The sequence below is a fragment of the Haliotis rufescens genome, unplaced genomic scaffold (genome assembly GCF_023055435.1).
Source record: "Haliotis rufescens isolate VD_foot unplaced genomic scaffold, xgHalRufe1.0.p SCAF_31, whole genome shotgun sequence".
Lineage (NCBI taxonomy): Eukaryota > Metazoa > Mollusca > Gastropoda > Lepetellida > Haliotidae > Haliotis > Haliotis rufescens.
In genome coordinates this window covers 1,955,330-1,977,420 of record NW_025964013.1, presented here as the reverse complement: position 1 = coordinate 1,977,420, position 22,091 = coordinate 1,955,330, and the positions used below count along the sequence as shown (strand labels likewise).

At 41.7% G+C, this 22,091-nt stretch overlaps 1 protein-coding gene across 1 annotated transcript; it reads right to left on the bottom strand.

The window, feature by feature from the left end:
* Positions 1–1,724: 1,724 nt before the first annotated feature.
* Positions 1,725–17,320, bottom strand: LOC124136820 (protocadherin Fat 4-like). Its single transcript, XM_046502869.2, has 10 exons — positions 17,053–17,320; positions 16,648–16,888; positions 15,548–15,732; positions 11,883–12,119; positions 11,113–11,366; positions 7,529–8,021; positions 4,577–5,521; positions 3,573–3,681; positions 2,657–2,700; positions 1,725–2,005 (listed from the first exon to the last, which is right to left on the bottom strand). Exons 1-10 carry the CDS (start codon positions 17,318–17,320, stop codon positions 1,725–1,727), a joined length of 3,057 nt encoding a protein of 1,018 aa, XP_046358825.2.
* Between the last annotated feature and the right edge of the window lie 4,771 nt (positions 17,321–22,091).

The following is a 22,091-nucleotide window of genomic DNA, read 5'->3' as shown; positions in this document are numbered from 1 at the left end:
AGACTATTGTGAAACTGAGCATAACCAGGTGTTAGTAGATCAAGGTGAATGTCCATGACCTATGACACCTTGACGACAGGTGAAAACAGGTGCTTGAAACCCACGTGCATGTGATTTGTCAGTGGTTAGTGATTTGTGAGTGGCATTGTGGGATAGTGAATCATCGTCAAAATATCAGAACGTAAAAGTAACATATTCCCTTCTTAAACAACAGCTTACATGTCATTATTATTATGTACATAAACATAGCTGTTATATTTATTGTTGTTTTGCTAACTTTTTTTCAGGCTAATTTGCATAATGCCTATAGCCTGTTTCTGCCATGTCAATTTGGACTTAGTTTTATTTTTGAATGTTGAAAGTGCTTACAAATAATTAATTACCTCCTGTAAAGTAAATTTTGTATTGAGCATTGAGATAAAACTAGCAAATCCAGACTAGTACTTTTCCAGTTGTTTTGTTATTTCGTTTTTACATCTACGTAATGCTTTGTGTCGATTATTAAATCCAGCAAAACAGTTTTTTTTCATTTCCATGAGTACTTTAACACGTTATTCACGGTAGCTGCCAGGATCAGAGCCAACAAGGGATCTTGTAACTGTGTGGCCGAGTTGTCTAAGGTGCAGCTATTGTACGTGCATACCAGCTGGTCGTCGGATCGAATCAAGTATATTAATCTGTCATCATGTTCACAGTACTTTGTGGTTTCACCAGTATTATATAAACATTTTCGTCTTGTCTGTCACTTATAAACAACTAAAGTTATGTAAAACTGACTCCCTCACTCACTCCAATAGCATGTTTCCTTTGAATAATGCCAACTCATCTGCACGATAACGCGCCATCCTTGCCCAGGAAGGAAGATTTACAGATTTTACAGGCGCATCCATCGATAGCATTCACAAGCTGTGGACTCTCAGACATCATCGCCCTCTTGGGACTACCCCGATGGCTGTAGGATAGCGGTAATAACGTGATTCCCCCATTCGCATTTGTAGAAATTAATACTGAAAAACGGGTTGTACTTATCTTTATCTACTGTATATCTATCTTTATATAGATATATAACACTCGCCGCCAAAAGAAACGCGAATACCATACATGTTTGTGAATATATGAAGATATATTCATATTTAACAGATATTTGTTTGGCTCGATGCACAAGCGAACATACAGATATGTTCTGTGAACCGATGCCCATGGACGCATCACCTGTGACGTCATAGATCCACGATTCGAGATGCATCATTTGTCCCGTGCAGGACTAGCGTGTGAAGTTAGTGCAGCATATCGTGATAAGAATAAAGACACTCTGTGGTAACACTTGACTGATTGTAAGTTTTGATATACATTGACCCCTTCTTAACGAGCATATATGTTTTTCTGGTTCGCGTTTCTTTTATTTTGGCGGTGAGTATATATATATCTATATATATCTATATCTATATCTATATCTATATCTATATTGATCCTGAATTGATTCGAATGTATTATTTACAAGTACTTCCATTTCAACTAATTCAGAACAGAAGGCTTAGCGAATGGTTAAATAAGTATGTATCATTAAAATATCAATGTTTCATTTGCATATGCATAATTCGCATAATCTACATCATGCCATAGCCATACCATTGTACCATCGACTGTTGCAATAGCCATACCACAATCAATGGTTCTCTCGAAACATGGGGCCCTGTTGTTTTTAGGTTCACTCTTGTCTCCAGTCACAGTTCATCTTCCGTCTCCCCTTCATCCCTCTCCTCCCCACCCCTCCCCCCTCCCCCTTCACTTAGTTCCAGGGACGGAAAGCTCCCCCTCCCGGAATCATCCATTGTTTTGAGCGTGTCCCGATCTGGCTCCTTGTCGGCCACTGCTGGGTCCACTTCAGTCGGCTTGTCCATCAGGTCGTGGAGAGTCAGGGCTTCCAGACCATCGTCCATTGGGTCAACACCAGGGTCAGACACGTGGTCACCTGTGTCCGAGTCATCACGAGGGCCAATCTTACCTGTAATGGATATTGTAATATATTGCATAATTATACAATCGAGATTGGTATATTTGCCTACACACGTTTTATGATTGAGCATGTTTGATTTTACGCCGATGTTAATTTGTTTGTTTGTTGTTTAACACCGCACTCAGCAATATTCCAGCGATATGACGGCGGTCTGTAAATAATCGAGTCCGGACCATACAATCCAGTGATTGATTTCTTGAGCATCGATCCACGCAACTGGGATACGATGACATGCATGGGCGGATACAGCTTTTTTGAAAAGGGGGGGGGGGGGTGCACAATTAAGATCTATTTATTGTCTTTGGTGGTAATTTATACAGAAATATAGATTTTTTTTCGAAATAAAAAGGGGGGGGTGCGCAAACAACGAAGCCTAGTGATTAAAGCGTTTGGTCCGTCTCACAGGGTTCGATTCCACTCGTGGGTACAATGGCGTCATAAACTGGTGGTTCTATACTTTGTACCAAGTGTGGAATAGAGCCAGGTCTTCTGTGTGATGAGGCCAGCGTGTGTATTCACCACTTGACCAACCTACCGCCCCTACCTCAGATTTGACTTGGGTATCATTTGACCCATTATATGATACTTCATAGCTTTGTGGGAGATTTCAACGGCAATAGATATAGAACCACTCCGTACCATCCAGCTGTTGTTGGCAGTTTTCTACCTTGCTTCCGCCGAGCCTGGTAAGCAGAAGAAACGTTGTGTTCTTATCATGTCAGAATCAGTGAGTTTCACACAGGATCAGCTGGTTATTGAATAAGTATTACCATGCATTGAGACGTGTGTGTAGGTGGGTGTCCAGACATAACCACCAACAACACAATAACAAACACAGACGCCCACGCCCACGCCCACGCCCACGCCCACGCCCACGCCCACGCCCACGCCCACGCTATGCCCACTTTCACGCCCACGTCAACGTGATGCCTAATTCACACCCACGTCAACGCCATGCGGGGCGGTCGTGTAGCCTAGTGGTTATGCCTAAAACCATATTCACTCACTCAACGCCATGCCCACATCCCCGCTCACATCAGCACCATGCCAACGCCACGCCCACATCCACACCCTCGTCAACACCACGCCATGCCCACATCCACATCCACACTCACGCCAACGCCATGCCCACATCCCCGCTCACATCAACACCATGCCAACACCACGCCCACATCCACACCCTCGTCAACACCACGCCATGCCCACATCCACAACCACGCCACATCCACACCTGCGTCAACACCCACGCCATGTTCACATCCACATCCACATCCACATCCACATCCACACTCACGCCAACGCCATGCCCACATCCTCGCAAATATCTTCGTGCAATCACCCATCCATGTTAAATCCACACACACACACACACCCCACCACCCCCCACCCCACCCTACCCACACACACATACCCACACCCACGTCAACGCCCAGCAGACAGATCCACCCATTACCCAAATTATTTCCCCACCTCTCTACAGCCCAAGCACCACCCATCACCATTCAGAACCGGCACACCAGAGTGTGGAAACTCGCCACTATACCGCACTGGTTACCTTCCGGTGAGGATGAGGACTGCAGGGATTAGGATGATGACCATGATGCCGCCCTCCACAGCCGCCAGTATCGCCAGCACCTTCTCCTCTACACCGGCGTTCTCCTGCACTGTACAAGGGGCAGACAACACTGAATACGGACGGCAAAAATTTATCGTTTTTAGTTGTTCCTTCTGAAATGTCAAATCATTGCGTAAAAGTGACTGTAAGTTTTGCACTTCAGACATGGTAAAATATACAACTGTGGAAAAAATGAGTGAAACAGATTTTTAAAACTACAAATGAAAATCTAAATATGAGCTAGTCCCTTACCCATTTGACCATATGCAGTAATTGTGCTTCGAGAGCTGATAAAAAAAGTTCCAAGTCTAACTAAGAAAACCTTTTTGGCCAGCCCTCGTATATGCATACATCTCTCTCAACATGGGACGAAGACTAGCTCATGTTTGAACAAATACATGCATTCGAAAAAACTTCCATGGAAACCTAAACAATCAGGTTTCTTGACACATTTTATCCTTTCATATGTATTTCGTGTTGTTGGTTACAAACACGCAATTGTTGAAATAAGCAAAGTTCACTTGCCTTTTATGTGAATATATCTGATAATTTTTACAACAATTTCTTAAGGTTGTGCTTAATTCTTTAATAAAGCAGATGTGGACTAAAAGCGACCCTTTTCCTGCCTCGTACTTTGGATATTCTTCTGAGCCTTAACTGACATCTAGTGACCTGATGGCATGCTAAAGATGTGGTATGTCAGATTTGAACAGTATTAATCAAGGCAATTCCCAATTTTGCGATCTGCATCCCGTGCTTACAGGTCGGATTCCCAGATTAGCCATGATTAAGATTTTCTATTGATTAGCACCATGGCCCTATTCTTTGGTTTCACTAAGTGAGTGAGTGAGTGCGTGAGTGTGTGAGTGCATACATGAATATTGCTAAACGCCGCTTAAACAATATTGCAGCGACTCACTCACTCACTGTGTACCATGTTTCACCTGTTTCACCGTCATCCTTTTCAGTCACACACTGAACCGGCGCGGCTGTGACGTGTTGATGGGTTGGCCGAGCTGAAGATGGCACAGTGGGTGTTGTAGTTGGTGTTGTTGCAGTGTTCGTTGTAGTTGTAGTTGTGGTAGTGGTGGTCGTAGGCATCTCACAAAGCTCATTTTCAAATACTACCGTGCATGATGACGTCTTTTCCGGCGTTCCCTGATCCGTCGCTATGACGGTCAAACTGGGCGGAAAGCTTTCGGACGCGTTGTCTTTCGTAGACACATAGAGGCCCCAGGAAGAGTTAATCTGTTCTATGTAAAAGTAGGACTCATTGTATGAGAAGTGTAAAGATATGTTTGAACGAAGATCCCTGTCGGAGACGTTGAAGTGGTCGACTAGATGACCAGCAGACAAGGACGATTGGACGTGATGTATAGTCCGTTCAAACACAGGAGGGTACTCGTTTTCCTCGGTAACGTTAACCGTCAGCATCCCATATATGACGTTATCACCGTCAGAACACCCGACCTTCAGGACATAAAATGCTGATCCGCTGTTCACGTGATCTCTGTCTAGTGTAGTAGTTGTCACGTGGTCTCTACCTAGAGTAGTTGCAGTCACGTGATCTCTGTCTAGAGTAGGGTCTGTCACGTGATCTCTGTCTAGAGTAGTGGCTGTCAGGTGATCTGTGTCTTGAGTAGTGGCTGTCAGGTGATCTCTGTCGAGAGCAGTGGCTGTCACGTGGTCTCTGTCTAGAGTAGTGGCTGTCACGTGGTCTCTGTCTAGAGTAGTGGATTTCATGTGATCTCTGTCTAGAGTAGTGGCTGTCACGTGATCTCTGTCTAGAGTAGTGGCTGTCACGTGATCTCTGTCTAGAGTAGTGGCTGTCACGATGGTGCCGGTTTTCGGATTTATTTCAAACACACCAAGGACATTTTCATTTTTATCTGAAAAAGTAACAAAATCGTTTATCCTTTGACGTTTTGTTTTCGGTGATCCATTGATATAATTGTTACTTTCTGCGATTATAGGAATCTGTTTCGGCGGATAATCGCTCTTTATCATATAATGGGTAGGTTTCTCGGCAGGATAAAGCCAACGGATAAAAACGATATCCGTTGGGGTCATATGCGGATAGAGATGCAAATATCAAAGGTCAAGTAGGGACTACTTTCACTGTTTATAAACAAACATGGCGTCGCCCTTGTCATTCAGGGATCGAGTCAGAATTAACCATCGGGAATCTGGATAAACTACAGGGATAATTGCTATCATTATCAAAAGAACAGTCTAATATACTGAAAATCTGTGTCTAACTGTGACGTAGCTAAGGCATTTTATAGGTTTTGTCAACTTTGGAGATATTAATTTCGAAACAATTTGGCGAGGGCACGAGGCCTAGCCAAGCGGGATCAGTAGCCATATCTGTGCTTGTAGACCTCTGCGGCTTGAAACCTCCTCCACAAATTAAAATAGTTGGATTTGGCGGAAATATGTTTGAATTGTTACCTTGTTTCGTTTTGTCGCTGTGTGTACATCTGACTACACTTCTTATTGTAATGACAGGACAGACCGACTGTCAACAACGTCTGACCGTGGCCGTGACGTCTCATAGACTAGGGTTAGAGTAGCTTCCCTTTGACAAAGGGCAGTTACTCTAGCGGACAGACCGATGGATTGCCGCGAAAGGCAATTAAAAACAATTGTTGTTTTGCGTATATGTTGCTTCGCCACTGTATAAGAAACAGATTTCAGTTGGAACTATATTGGCTACTGTCACTGTCCGACTGACACATCACTTACCCTCAGACGTAATAAATATTAATGCGCGCATTCCAGGAAAACTCGCAATGTTTCGGTAATGTTTGTGAGAGAGGGAAAGCGATTTTGAAGCACAGAATTAAAGAATGACATTATATGATAAAGAGGTTATCACGCTTGTGTGTTTGGGGATGGTAAATATCCTGTATTAGGAATAAACACTATGTATTTAGCTCGCCAAGGCTCGCTAAATACAATGTTTATTCCTAATGCAGGATATTTACCATCCCCAAACACACTCGCGGGATAACCTCTATATGTGTGTTGACTTTTTTATATTCACGTCGGTAAACTAGGGAATAATAGATTTTACGTCAAGACAATTATCCAGAGGCCAAACATCAGACAGTAATCCGTGTGCGTGACTAGAAACAAGTAACACCACTGATACTCCTTTAACTCGATCTAGTGTTGAGACTATTTATAAATTAATGGCATAAATTTCTTCTCATTTTCCCGAGGCAAGGGAGTTAACTGACTATAGTAGTCCAATTTCCACCCTTGCCGAACGAGGCTGGAATTATGGAGTTCTATTTTTTTCTGGACTAACCAGTCTGTGCATAGTCCAATCAAAATCGTGTAACAAATCGAAAATTGCCATGCAGATAGCGGTCGATTGCAGGTCGAAAACATGTGTACAGCCAACTCTGCGTCAACAGAAATTTTCCCAATCTTTTCATGTTTTTAAACAATTTGCTCAAGTGGTCTGATGCACTTCGCGAAAACCCGTTTTCTTACAATATAAATTGTGATTATTGATTATATCGTCTTGACTTGGCGCTGCCTTTTTGATTGAAGCAAATGCAAGTGATATGAGAGGTGGAATCAGATTGGTCAATAGGATGGACATAGAAGGGTCATAACTCGTCATAGCCGCTGGTGGCGCTACGGTCGAGCCAAGAAATTCCAGCCCAGTTCGGCAAGGGTGGAAACTGGACTTTTTAAGTCCTTTGCCTAGGAAGATGATTATTTCTGTTTTGCACAATGGTGTAATATCGGCACTTATGGACTACAGAGAACATTATATATTTTCCATGGCCCCGTATGTCTGAGTTAACGCATTAAACTGTACAGTAGCCAGTTAAACATAAAACACATGGAAGAAAGAAAACTCCCTACACCACCTTACCTACCTGTGTATGTGCTTGCGATACTGTACACCAAGTTACTGTGATGTGCGGAGTCTCTGTCAGTGGCACTCATCGTATACACGTGGGTCCCAATGTTGGCTGTCTCGGGTAGCACTTGCGCCGGGAATATGAACGTGTTTATTCCTCTGGGACCAGTCACGCCGTCAGTGGTTCCAGTCTTGTCACCCTCAATATTCGTTTTATTTACCGTCTTTATGTTATCGCCGTTGGTACTGTGACCTTCAATGTTAACGGTGACGTTGACAGTGGCGGTGGCACTAGGAGGTGTGGTGGTGTTGATGTTGTTTCCTGAAGTGGTCAAGGTAGTCTGTCTGTTTGTATTGTTTCTCGTGTTAAGGTCTACAGTGTTGGCGAGGGCTTTCGTAACGGCATTGTCTCCCGGAACTGTCGTCTCTTTGGAGGTGACGGTGACACCAGACGGGAAGACAATGCTTGACGCGTTCCAGCGAGGGATGAACTCGTTGCGGGGTTGAACCTGAATATGCAATCATTTCAATGAAACCCCTAAATCTGTTAATTATTATATAATGACATTAAAACACACTCCACTTCGTTTCTAATATAAGAACAATATCATTAAAACGATCGTATGTACTCTCCTAGGCCATGTGCAGGAACACATATATTTCCCAATTACACTTTTACCGCCAGGGACAATTACACATTCATTGAATTTATATGTTTCCACAAGTTCTTTCAAGGAAAAATAAGAAAAAGAAGATGATGAAGATTGTTATTTTTTGTATTACATATATACACAATGACAGAACACAATATACAACAGAGCATTGTAATATCCGGCCGCTAAGGCACACGAAACAACTGATCATATATCCAGAGAATCTACTTCCTTCTTACATTATATACATTAGTAGCTTGTTTTTGCAGCTATGGTACAGTCTCTAGACAGGAAAACCGCATTTTTAAATCCAAAATAGCATGGTTACAGTCAATCGGCCAAATCACAACTAATTTAAAAGCATTTATTCCGTACTCGTCGACACAGTTACAGTAAAGATACAGCTACTTGCTGTTGGGTTTTGTCCCTTTAGCGTAACAGGATACCTTGCTTTTTAGAATATCGCTATTAGTGAATGCCATCTGTTAACTTACCCTTTGAATCAAACTCACTCACTCACTCGCCCACTTGTTTAAGATACCGAGAATAGTTTCAACACTGAAGTTCTCACGATAGTTCTCTGAGATACATATGTGTCATAAGCTTCAAACCGACGTGCTTCTTGTGTGATACTGATACATATGTGTCATAAGCTTCAAACCGACGTGCTTCTTGTGTGATACTGATACATATGTGTCATAAGCTTCAGACCGACGTGCTTCTTGTGTGATACTGATACATATGTGTCATAAGCTTCAAACCGACGTGCTTCTTGTGTGATACTGATACATATGTGTCATAAGCTTCAAACCGACGTGCTTCTTGTGTGATACTGATACATATGTGTCATAAGCTTCAAACCGACGTGCTTCTTGTGTGATACTGATACATATGTGTCATAAGCTTCAGACCGACGTGCTTCTTGTGTGATACTGATACATATGTGTCATAAGCTTCAAACCGACGTGCTTCTTGTGTGATACTGATACATATGTGTCATAAGCTTCAGACCGACGTGCTTCTTGTGTGATACTGATACATATGTGTCATAAGCTTCAAACCGACGTGCTTCTTGTGTGATACTGATACATATGTGTCATAAGCTTCAAACCGACGTGCTTCTTGTGTGATACTGATACATATGTGTCATAAGCTTCAAACCGACGTGCTTCTTGTGTGATACTGATACATATGTGTCATAAGCTTCAAACCGACATGCTTCTCGTGTGATACTGATACATATGTGTCATAAGCTTCAAACCGACGTGCTTCTTGTGTGATACTGATACATATGTGTCATAAGCTTCAAACCGACGTGCTTCTTGTGTGATACTGATACATATGTGTCATAAGCTTCAAACCGACGTGCTTCTTTTGTGATACTGATACATATGTGTCATAAGCTTCAAACCGACGTGCTTCTTGTGTGATACTGATACATATGTGTCATAAGCTTCAAACCGACGTGCTTCTTGTGTGATACTGATACATATCTGTCATAAGCTTCAAACCGACGTGCTTCTTGTGTGATACTGATACATATCTGTCATAAGCTTCAAACCGACGTGCTTCTTGTGTGATACTGATACATATCTGTCATAAGCTTCAAACCGACGTGCTTCTTGTGTGATACTGATACATATCTGTCATAAGCTTCAAACCGACGTGCTTCTTGTGTGATACTGATACATATGTGTCATAAGCTTCAAACCGACGTGCTTCTTGTGTGATACTGATACATATGTGTCATAAGCTTCAAACCGACGTGCTTCTTGTGTGATACTGATACATATGTGTCATAAGCTTCAAACCGACGTGCTTCTTGTGTGATACTGATACATATCTGTCATGAAAATGTCAAATCAAGTATGTACATTTTAGTTTGTTATATTATTTGTATTTGACTTGTAATACAATACGTTATATCTTAGCAATAAGAGGCGAAACATGTCCCTACAATGGAAGACGACCATACAAACAAAGTCAAAGTAAAACAACGACACCAATACCTGAGAACAAACCTGTATAACAGCGACGACAATGTCTTAGAACGAACCTGTAAAACAAAGACAGCAATGCCTGAGAACGAACCTGTAAAACAACGAAGGCAATGCCTGAGAACGAACCTGTAAATCAACGACACCAATTACCGAGAACGAACCTGTAAACAACGACTCCTGTGCCTGAGAACAAACCTGTAAAACAACGACACCAATAACTGAGAACGAACCTGTAAACAACGACACCAATAACTGAGAAAGAACCTGTAAACAACGACACCAATAACTGAGAAAGAACCTGTAAACAACGACACCAATAACTGAGAAAGAACCTGTAAACAACGACACCAATAACTGAGAAAGAACCTGTAAACAACGACACCAATAACTGAAAACGAACCTGTAAACAACGACACCAATAACTGAGAATGAACCTGTAAACAACGACACCAATAACTGAGAAAGAACCTGTAAACAACGACACCAATAACTGAGAACGAACCTGTAAACAACGACACCAATAACTGAGAACGAACCTGTAAACAACGACACCAATAACTGAGAACGAACCTGTAACACAAAGACACCAATAACTGAGAACGAACCTGTAAACAACGACACCAATAACTGAGAAAGAACCTGTAAACAACGACACCAATAACTGAGAAAGAACCTGTAAACAACGACACCAATAACTGAGAACGAACCTGTAAACAACGACACCAATAACTGAGAACGAACCTGTAACACAAAGACACCAATAACTGAGAAAGAACCTGTAAATAACGACACAAATAACTGAGAAATAACCTGTAAACAAAGACACCAATAACTGAGAACGAACCTGTAACACAAAGACACCAATAACTGAGAAAGAACCTGTAAACAACGACACCAATAACTGAGAACGAACCTGTAAACAACGACGCATGTGCCTGAGAACGAACCTGTATAACGACGACGGAAATGCCTGTCTTTGCCGGCCCAGTTGTTGAATTGTCCTTAGCTTTCAATACCAGCGAGTAGGTCTGGTCCCTCGACTCGTACTCCTCGTAGTCACAGGTCCCAGCCTCTAGTCTCAGAGTCAGTCCTTCCAACCAAAACCGGCAGTCGTTGGCGTCTCGGTCGTGGATGGTGACGCTCACCTCGCCGTTGCCTCCCACGTCTAGATCACCCACAGTCAGGTTCAAGACGGCCGTATCTACAGCGAAAGTGGTCAAAGAAATAATATATCAGTGACACAATTTTAAAACAAATACACTGTGTGTCATGTAACCGGCCCTCAAAGTTAACCTTGATTTCACTCGTGTTCTTTAGTGGCCTCACAAGTTCGGGAATGCTTGTGTCTGAACAACATGGAGACCTTTTGGGATCCGGGACATAATGGCAGGCTTTTATTTAACGTTCCTAACTTATCCGTGTTGTCTCGTATCGTGACGATCCGGGGTAGAATAGGTCTTCAGCAACCCATGCTTGCCGAAACAGACGACTGTGCTTGTCGTGAGAGGCGACTAACGGGATCGAGTGGTCAGGCTCGCTGACTTGGTGGATCCATGTCATTGTTCCCCAATTGCGTGGACCAATGCTCATGATATCAATCACTGCACTGTCTGGTCCAAACTCGATTATTTACAGACCGCCGTCATATGGCTGGAATATCGCTGAGTACGGCGTTAAACAACAAACAACATTATTGCATTGATATTCTTCCACGAACCTGCTGTACTGTTCTCCGTGACGTTGATGATGTACACGGAGGATGAGAACGTTGGGTAGTTGTCGTTTATATCTGTTACAGTAACAGATAGATTCTGTGTGCGAGTATTGCCCGCAAGATCAGTTACGACGAGAGATACATTGAGTGATTGTCTGCCACCTCCGCCGTCTCGGTCGAGATGTCGTGCCATGGTGATGTCGGTGCCGTTCACGACACTGAAGTAATCTCGGTCAGGCCCTGTGGTAACATTAACAGTCGTGGATCAGTTACAGACGTCTAAATACTCCAGGGATCATATCAACCCTATCTTGCTCTATGATTAATCAAAAGTTTTCTTTTTTTCGGTGATTTAAAGTATAATGATACTCAAGGGACCAGATATCGGGTCCATGGTATAGAATATTTACACATTAAGATTTGAACATATTCAAATTTTCAACATATGCCAAGGACTGTTTGTGTTCTTTACACAATATAAGTATAGATCCCAAACATTATTGCTGCTGTAAACTTTACCAATAAGTTGATAAGATGAATGAATTATGCATATCATTCGCTCAGATTTAACACCAGACAAATACCTTTTCCAGTACAATACGTTCTACTTTTGTGACGATGCATTGTTTTTAAAGGGGCACTGATCTAACGCAATTCCCCGGACTGGTTGTTGCCTTTGTTATTGTTTTTTTCCCCGTGAGTACCCGGATGATACGCAACGCAACTGAGCGTGACCAGAGACTGGGCTACCGTCTGCAAGGACGGCTAAATAAACTTGGAGGCTGGAGGCAATATTTGTTTTACGCATTTTTGCATAAACACTGATTGGTTAACTGTGATCTATAAAGATTTCGACAAAGGGCGCATGTTAATTAATTTCTTCGGCCTAAACAAACAGACAAAAAGAACAGCGGAGCTCATCGGATGTCGTCATTTGGAAATACCCAAGAAGGTTATAGTTTAATACTAAAAAAAGTATCCATGCAGTGAAAGCATTTTCGGATTTCGGCTTGCGTCGATAATACGATTACTACTCCCTTGTTGTCATCCACGTTTTCTCGTATAACCCTACACTTGTGTATTTGTCGTCATTCACTTGATGCTCAGTTAATGAATTTATTACAGGAACAATTAGTGGTAGCACCACTTAGATTACCTGACAAAGGTTCCCATTTGGCATTTATTGTGTCTGGGGTAATTATTCAATCTAAATCCAGGTTTGAAGTGAGGTGAAATGAGTGTTATGTAATATGCACGTGGCAGCCCAGCAAGAGATGAATGATCAGTTGATTTTGTTGTTGTTGTAAATCAACGGATCGTTCCTAGTCATCAAAGTATTAACAGAAAATACGTTGATTGATTAATCACTGTTATCTTGCACAGTGGATATGTCAAGAGTGAGTGTTTACATGTCTAGGTTTACTAAAACAAAGGGAATACACTCATATCATGGCGTGAAGTGCCGATGTAAAAACAACATACTTTGTTCAAAGGGTTAACTGATAATACGTTGATTGATTGATCATTGTTATCTATCACTCAATTGATTTTTTAGGAACCGTGGACGTTATGAAAATAGTTGTCACGTGGGCTTTCTCAGCCGACCATTGAGACTTGGCACCTATGTAAAACACCCGAAACAATCCAAGTGATCAGTTGAGAAACGAACACAGGTTATAATATCCCGAAACGATATATATCTTTTAAAATATTTGATTGTTACTGAGACACGTGACATCGAATAAGTGTCTTTGTACAGCTGCAGACGAGTGGGATATTGTTCCTTTGTGTGGATATTCACGGATACATTCCTCGAACAAGGAAGCTGCCTAAAATTTATACACATAAATTTGGTAGGTTGTAATTATGATATTTGCATTTTGTTTTCCTTCACTTGAACCGATTCGTTCTTGTTTCTCTACGTCTTGGTTGGGAAATTCTTCAATGCGCGATAGAGGTTGTTTTCACAGGTCTTTTCCTTTGTAAGCGTGTATATATTACCGTCAATTTGTAAAGTGTGATTCACTCAGGCAATTTATAAAATGTGTAAATATTTCAGTCATTTTGACTAAAAAATCTGTCCAGATTGATTAAGACGATCAAAAGGGCCTACAAACATAACAACAGATTATCATGTAGGATTAGAAGCCAAACAACATAGAAATGTACTTTTCAACGTAACATTTTCAGTCTCTTGGTGATGACATTAAACATCAAAATGTTTGGATACGTTATCATAATAATACAGATGGAAATGTTTTTCAGTCACTTTGTAAAATAACTGAATATTTAGACGTTTAATAAATTTGTTACACATTTGACAGTAAAAAAATATAAACACTATAAAAAAAGCAATGCTCAGGTGAAATATTTACTTTGTGTTGCAAGTCAAAATAGTGTAAACGAAAATCACAAAATTACCAAGCAAGTGACTTATCAAAACTTCGTCACCATTACCGATGCTACCCACAAAGATACCTACATTTCCTTATTATCTGGAAAACTGTATTTCATTTTGTTGATCAATGTGACCATACGCCCTTATTACTACCCATAAAAGTGACTAATGCGCTTACGAATGGCGCAGCAGAGGTCGCGAACTAGTCTAGATTTCTGCTATACATCCGGGTACTCACTGGGAAAAAACAATAACAAAGGCAACAACCAGTCCCGGGGAATTGCGTTAGATCAGTGCCCCTTTAATAGATGGTAGTAGTGAAAGAAGCGTCATAAAATATCACTGCTACTCTGCAGTTGTGTATCACGCATTTTCATCAAGCATCCACATTGTGTGTGTTTCAATAAATAAAATCCTTGCTTGAGAATACAACTAAAAAATGGTGCACAATTGATCGATATTTGAATGTAGCGGTTTCTGAGTTAGTGTTGAGACGAAAAAGGCAAGCGTTTTTCAAATATGGAAATTAGGCAAACTAAAGCAGAGTTGCTTCCCTTTTCTAATGGCATACCATAAATTTGTTTGAAACGGATTATTGTTTTCCATGGTTTGACATGTTGATGCTGGAGAATTGCTGGCAGTTAAAACAATATTTTTTTCTTTTCTGTTTGTTTAACGAAAGTGTAAGGTGAGACCGGAGGCAGGTGAGCAACAAGTGTTTGACTGAAGTTTTCTTTTTAAAAAAAGGTCATTAGTTGACACGCATGGTCATCACCTGTCATTCACCTCAATGTTTCAGACAGAGGTTGTTCCCACCTTTTAACATTCTCCATCTCATAATCTCGTACCATAGGACTACCGACGACAGTTGTCTGACGGTGTCTTTATATGATAAAAATTAAACATCACGTTTTATGTTTTTGAATAAAAGATCAAATACATATACATGAAAGTCAGCAAACGTGAAATAATTAATATTAGTAGTGGTTCTGCTTCTGTAAAGGCTCTACACCTCTACGCGCAACTACATGCATAAATACATTGCCGAGAAATATGTTTTGACGTCACCAGGATGTGTGTATATGAAAACCACACTGTCAGTAGCGTTTCAATCAAAGGTCTTCCTGTGAAACAATATGTCCATTGAATATTTTAATGTGCCTTTTCTGAAAACAGTTAAATATTACTATATATTTAACTATGTCAAGGCACCAGTGTTAATGTGCACGAATCGTGTGTTTTACTCAAAAGAAAGCTATCAACGCTTTGCCTTCAACGGTGATGTTGTAGTCATCTCCCACATCAGCGTCAGAGACGACACACGGAAATGCGACGTTGATACCAACAGGGCACTCCTCCGGAAGCTCTACGACGTCATTACACACGACTTCCGGTGTCTCGTCGTTGACGTTTTGAACGATGACCTTGACACTCAGCGTTACAGCCTCGCTTGTTCTGAGGAGAAACACGTCCACACTTTAAAGTGTTATGTAATATTTGTAGCAAGTCTTGAACTCATTGTACGAAAAAGTATTTGAACATAATTCACCATCTGAATATGATTTGCTTCGAGCTCAGTTTTGTTTGTTGTTTAACGCCGCACTCAGCGGCCTGTAAATAATCGAGTCTGGACCCGATAAGCAAGTGATTGATATCATGAGCATAAATTCACGCATTTTGGATACGGTGACATGCACCAACCAAGTCAGCGAGTCTGACCACCCGATGCCATCAGTCGCCTCTTACGACAAGCATGCGTTGCTGGATACCAATTCTAACCAGTATCGGGGCGGTCGGATAGCCTAGTGGTTAAAGCGTTCGCTCGTCACGCCGAAGACACGGGTTCGATTCCCGACATGGGTACATTGTGTGAAGCCCATTTCTGGTGTCCCCCGCCGTGATATTGCTGGAATATTGCTAAAAGAGGCATAAAACCAAACTCACTCACTCACCCACTCTAACCAGTATCATCACGGGTTGACCATTAATGACATAACTGAGAACGTTACTCGACTATTATAGCCCATGAGAACCCATGAGAACCCATGAGAACTCACAGCTAAAACATATTTCACCACTGTTACAGTCCCGAATATCTCCAAAGTGATGCAAATAATCAGATACATACCTTCAAGAATGTAATAATAAATACAATTTATTTGATGACTACGTAACACTGTATAACCACATTCTGATAAAGCGCCTTATGATCTATAACTGCAACACATCACAGGATACTGTTATTATAAAGTAAAGTGGGAGTGCGTTAACATTTAGAATCTCTTTCATCAGTATCTCGGCCATGTGATGTTTTTGAATCAAAATACGCAAAAGGTTTACAACTGTCTTATAGAATGAATGTATACATACAACAATCTGATCATGTGAAGACATTGTCTCTCATAGTCCAGCATGGCGATCGTCTTGAGCGCCGCGTCATTCACAGCGAAATACTGTGAACTAATATTGCCCAAAACCTCCGTGGTGATGTTCAGATCGGGTCGTGTGGTGGTGATGTTGACGATGACGGTGCCGATAGGCGTATTCTCACTCAATTCCACTATAGTGGCGCCATCTGGCGACGGAGTCAGAAACTTGGCAGAAGCATCTTCTGTTAGAAGGACACGTTGTAGATTAATACCAGTGTTTAGTTATAGGCAAAGCTTGGTAAAAAGAGATACGCGATAGAAGAAGCTTTATTTAAGTCTAATATTATAGTACAAAGAACATTATCCATAACGATGCTATTATATAAGTAATGTGGATATAACTCACCTAATATAAAGGTCCAGTTTGCATGTTTTTCGCTGCTGATATACGCAAAGTGAATGTCAGTTAAGTTGCCGTCTTTGAGATCGAGGAAGGTTCTCTCTTCGACCACGTGACCTTGTCCTATTCGGATTGGTCCATCCGGGTCCCAAGCTGCCCAAAACTTGTGTTTGACGTTGCAGGACTGCAGAGCTTCCAGAGGGAAGATGGTGGCAGGTTGACACTTCATACAGTCCACAGTGATCATGTTGATGGCATCCGCGATAATCACCATATAAAAGTGGCGGTTCTTTGCACTGCCCAAGCGGGCTGTATTGGCCAATGTCAGGAATACGTTTGAGGAACATGTGGTTATTTCGAACAAGAGCGAATGGCGGCCCGTGATTGTTATACCTCTATTGTCCAGCAGTATCGTTGAACCTGGCTTGGTTTGAATGTCTACACGTTTACCTATGTAACAGTAAACAGCGCATTGTTATGTATTCCCCAAACAATCGTACTATGACAGTGTTCAAATGTGTAGTCAGTCAGTTGGCCAGGGGTGAAAAACAAGATTTTCTTTCCCACATTTTCCTGTATACCTTCAACCTTTTCTATTGCATAAAGAAGGAGTCTGTACACATTTGCCACTGGGTAGTAAGCTTGGAAGTGTGTGCATGAATTTTTAACAGGGTCATAATTGCATAAATTGAAGGGAAAATGCATAATTTGACAAAATTGATTGTAACATTTTTATGAAGTCATTAAACTATCCAAATTATGCCTTTGATTACAGGCAATATGTTCGGTTATATAAATTTGGCAAACAGTTTGTTTCATTTGACTGTTATTCTAATTCTCAGAGAAACCATTGATAACAATACCTGTAAACGTTTTCTTGGAGTACAGCATCAGCGTCAAATTTTAGCGTTCTTTGTCAAACTTGAAATAAAATTCGACAGCGACAATTGGCACTTGTCAAACTTCATTTAACGCAAATGCACTTGCAGGTTCTCCTTGAATAATAATACATCTTAATTTGTCTGAATATGAAAACTATGCTAGGTGTCACAACAACTTACTTATAGCTCCAGTGAAAAGAATAAGTAGTGTCACGCATGATTCTAGGTATCTCATCTTTGCAGGTCCTTGATTGTGTGACGTCACGTGTATGGAGTTGCCTTGGTGATACAGTGCGCTGCATCTGGAGGGCATCACATACTGTACTTACTCAAGAGCGTAAAGATTGAATGTTTTATCTAAGAACTTTGCAATACATTTATAAAAATATGTTTGCAGAAATAACTTGCAGAAATTTCAAAAATGCATTCTCAAGTCATTCTATCTGAAAGTAAGTTAATGCTTTTTTTACGACAAGTCGCGAATAGTAGCGTCTAAAGTAAAGTGGGATAATTACCTAACCTTAATTAACCAATGATTTCACTTCATTGTGACCCTGTTGATTGACCTCACAGTACTATATGACGTCATTGACGGAATGTGGATGGAGGTTTATAATTGAGGGAAATACTCAAACTTTTAGCACACATTGCATACGTACACGTGGAAAGTTGGATGATTTTTAATCTACGTTTAATCCATGTGTGGTTAAGATAGGGTTTTTTTTAAAATAGGTACCATCATATAAACAAAACGCTCAGCATCGTGATTGATTTGCCTCCATGCGAGAATTCGGTGCGAGTAAATAAGTGCGATAAATTAAAGCGCTTTGATTTAAAAAAAATGCCTATGAAGTTTTGGATTCAAACCATCAACAACGTCTCTGCTTCAGGACTGAATGGAGAGGTGAAAAAGAGGCGAGGATATTGTCAACACTTCACTGATTGTCTTGTGTACTTACGTGCACTTTATACGCAGTCAGCCCTGGCCTAGGTCTGTGGTTTACGAATCTAAACGAATATTTCGCATGCTGATGGCATATTTGTTGTCATGGCCCTGTGTTAAATATTAACAGTGTATTTCTTTTTAATAATTCAGTTGCGTATCCACCTAGTGATATGCAGAAGGGGCAGTATATATCAGTCTCAGGTTTCAGGATAAATATACGAGAAGACGAATGATTGTATATTTCTGTCATCTCTACAAATGAATATAAACATCGAAAATGAGACAATTATGTGACTATGATTCACTAAGACTAAGACAAATAACCGATGCACAGAACCCTAAATAATTGTAATTGTGTTACAAACCCAACGACGACAAGTCCGAAGATTTTTGTGAATCCGTACATTTGTTAATCCGAGGATTTTGTTAATCCGGACATTTCTTAAACCAGACACTTGTTAATCCGGACCGTATTCCTGCACCTCCGTCCAGAATAACGGGGTGTCACCGTTGTATAATGTGCTTAAAAAAGTAAATGTGCTTCATATACTCATACGCAAAAGAAACGCAAGTGGTTTTAAGCAAATATGTAACAAACACGGCACCATAAATTGATACGAGTTTTAGCATGTAGTGAAGCCTGATGGTGTTATCAATATTTTTGGTTGCATTTTGGAAGCCCCGAGTAAAAACGCAACATAAAAAGCGAATCGCCAAAACGCGCCATGTCCATGAATATGTGGGTATCATGCACCCATTTCTCGAGAAATCGAAAATGCACGAACTGTCACGAACTGTAGTTGGTATAAAACTGTGGCCGATTTTTGGACCTTCCACTCCTTGGTCAGCAATGCCACGCCTAACTCAAATTCAGAGAAACCAGGCTATCGAACGTTTGGAAGATGGAGAGTCTGTCCAAGATGTTGCCCGTCATTTCAACGTTAACATAACCACAATTTACCGTCGCCTGCATCGATACAATACTACACAGACCACAGATGACCTTCCTCGGAGCGGTCGTCCTAGGGTCACCACACCTCGACAAGATCGGCAGATTACCCGTCAACACCAGCGACATCCGTTCCTAACTGCAAGTGAAAGTGCTCGACAGACAATAGGAACACATAATCGACACATTAGCCGGGACACTGTGATCCGACGTCTCCGTTCCAACAACCTCAGATGTCGCCGACCAGCACGTCGTCCTGTTCTCCAACCACGGCATTGACAAGCACGACTTCAGTGGGCACAGGGTCATCACAATTGGCATCATCGTGAGTGGAGGCGTGTCATCTTCTCTGATGAAAGTCGCTTTTGTGTCTCCCATGCAGACGGAAAAGTCAGAATTTGGCGGCGTCGAGGTGATCGTTTCGCTGACAGAAACGTTGTGGAAAGGGATCCATGGGGTGGACCTAGCGTCATGATATGGGCAGGGATTGGACTTAATGCGAGACTTGGACCCATGTGCTTTCTGAATGTTGGTCAAGGTCGGAGACACGGCGTCACTGCTCAGCGGTATATCGACCAAGTGATCAGACCCCACGTTGTTCAATTTTTTGCACAACATCAACAAGACATTTTCCAGCAGGACAAAGCTCGTCCCCATGTTGCCATAGCTACCATGGCCTTTCTGCAACAACACAACATCCGTGTTCTACCGTGGCCAGCCATCAGCCCTGATCTGAACCCCATCGAACACTTTTGGGATGAGGTTCAAAGGCGTCTGCACAATGTGCGTCCAGTCCCTACAACTGCCGATGAACTACGCACAGCTGCTCTGGATGTGTGCAGGAGGATCCCTAGTGCCTTCACAAATCGCCTGATCCACTCAATGTACAGGATATGTGTGGCAGTGATCAATGCTAATGGTGGTCACACCAGGTATTGACTGACATTTTGGGTATTGACCCGAAACTGTGTAAGCCCTTAACATTTGAAAAAAACAATTATGTCATCTGCCTTTTCATCCATTAAACTGTCTTCAGTCAAATTTTGTCAATCTTGCCCTATTAGTATTTCTTGTCTTTACTGTTGAAAATAAATAACATGTATACTGCATACTAGCGTTTCTTTTGCGTGTGAGTATATAAAGTGGTATAAATGTTATGTTTTCGAAAATAACAACACAGTATTTTATTCATTCGTCTCATCAGTGTTTTTTCATCAACAAATTCCTCGGTAAAGCCTATACCTTGTAACAGGACAGAGCGACACGCCCTGAAGAGGGGTGTTGCACCCGGTCAAGATGACAACTCAATAAACAATGTCCAATATTGGGTGTCACCACCATTTGCGCTGATACAAGCGAGCGACTGGTTGAAGACACCAAGTGATTGAAAATAGCCTGGGGATGTTGTCAATAAAAGATTGGCCCGACTGAGCTTGCATTACCGCCTGGTTCTGGTCTTTGGTCCATATCATCCCATACATATATCTATGGGGGGCAGGTCCAGAGAAACAGCCGACCATGGCAGTGCAGCAATTTTATGCCTCAATAGGCTGCGTGTGGTTCTGCCATTAATAGAACGATCCAGTCCCGACCAATAAGCCCCGCCAACAAGCTACCGTCCTCGTTTAAGGCGTTAGGGGGGACAACCACTGGCTATTCGCCATGGCGTCACAGCCGGCGAAATTTGAATGCGCGGGCGATGAATTTGGCTTGGGAGTTGAGAACGATAACTGGAAGAGAGGTGTTTAACGTCACGTCAAAGATTATAGCACTTATATAGCGACGTCCATGCACGTGTATGTGTGTGTGTGTGTGTGGCTGCTTTTACTAGCCCGGACTACTGCCGATTGTATAGTGCTGGCACACTGAGATACAATGCCGCAGTTTAACATGAATATCCCACTCAGACACAGTATACTGACTCCAAAACGACCAGTCTTTGTTTTTGCCCCTTAATGCCGAGCGCCAGACAGGATAACAAGAAGTACCATCTTTGAACTTTTTTCGGTATGACAAGGCCGGGGATCGAACCCCGGACCTTGCGCCATGCTGGCGAACGCTCTACCATCAGACCACGGAGGCGGTGAAACAAACGGATCCACTGGTCGTGGAACAAAAAGCTTCTGTGAACAGGTACTCAGAAGCTTATATAAATTGATAAAATTAGATTACTACACTGAACGTCACTGATTTCGTATCGTTGTCTAAATTGTGTTTCGTGTTTATGATTAAAAAAACAGCCTGTGAACTGATTATTGTTGCCTTATAT

Excerpts from the sequence above, each read along its gene's own strand:
- LOC124136820 (XM_046502869.2), bottom strand. The coding sequence starts at position 17,320 with ATGGTGATTATCGCGGATGCCATCAACATGATCACTGTGGACTGTATG. Across the intron at positions 16,889-17,052 it reads AAACTGGACCTTTATATTAG|AAGATGCTTCTGCCAAGTTT; the intron begins GTGAGTTATATC and ends TCCTTCTAACAG. Across the intron at positions 15,733-16,647 it reads CTTCACATGATCAGATTGTT|AACAAGCGAGGCTGTAACGC; the intron begins GTATGTATACAT and ends GTTTCTCCTCAG.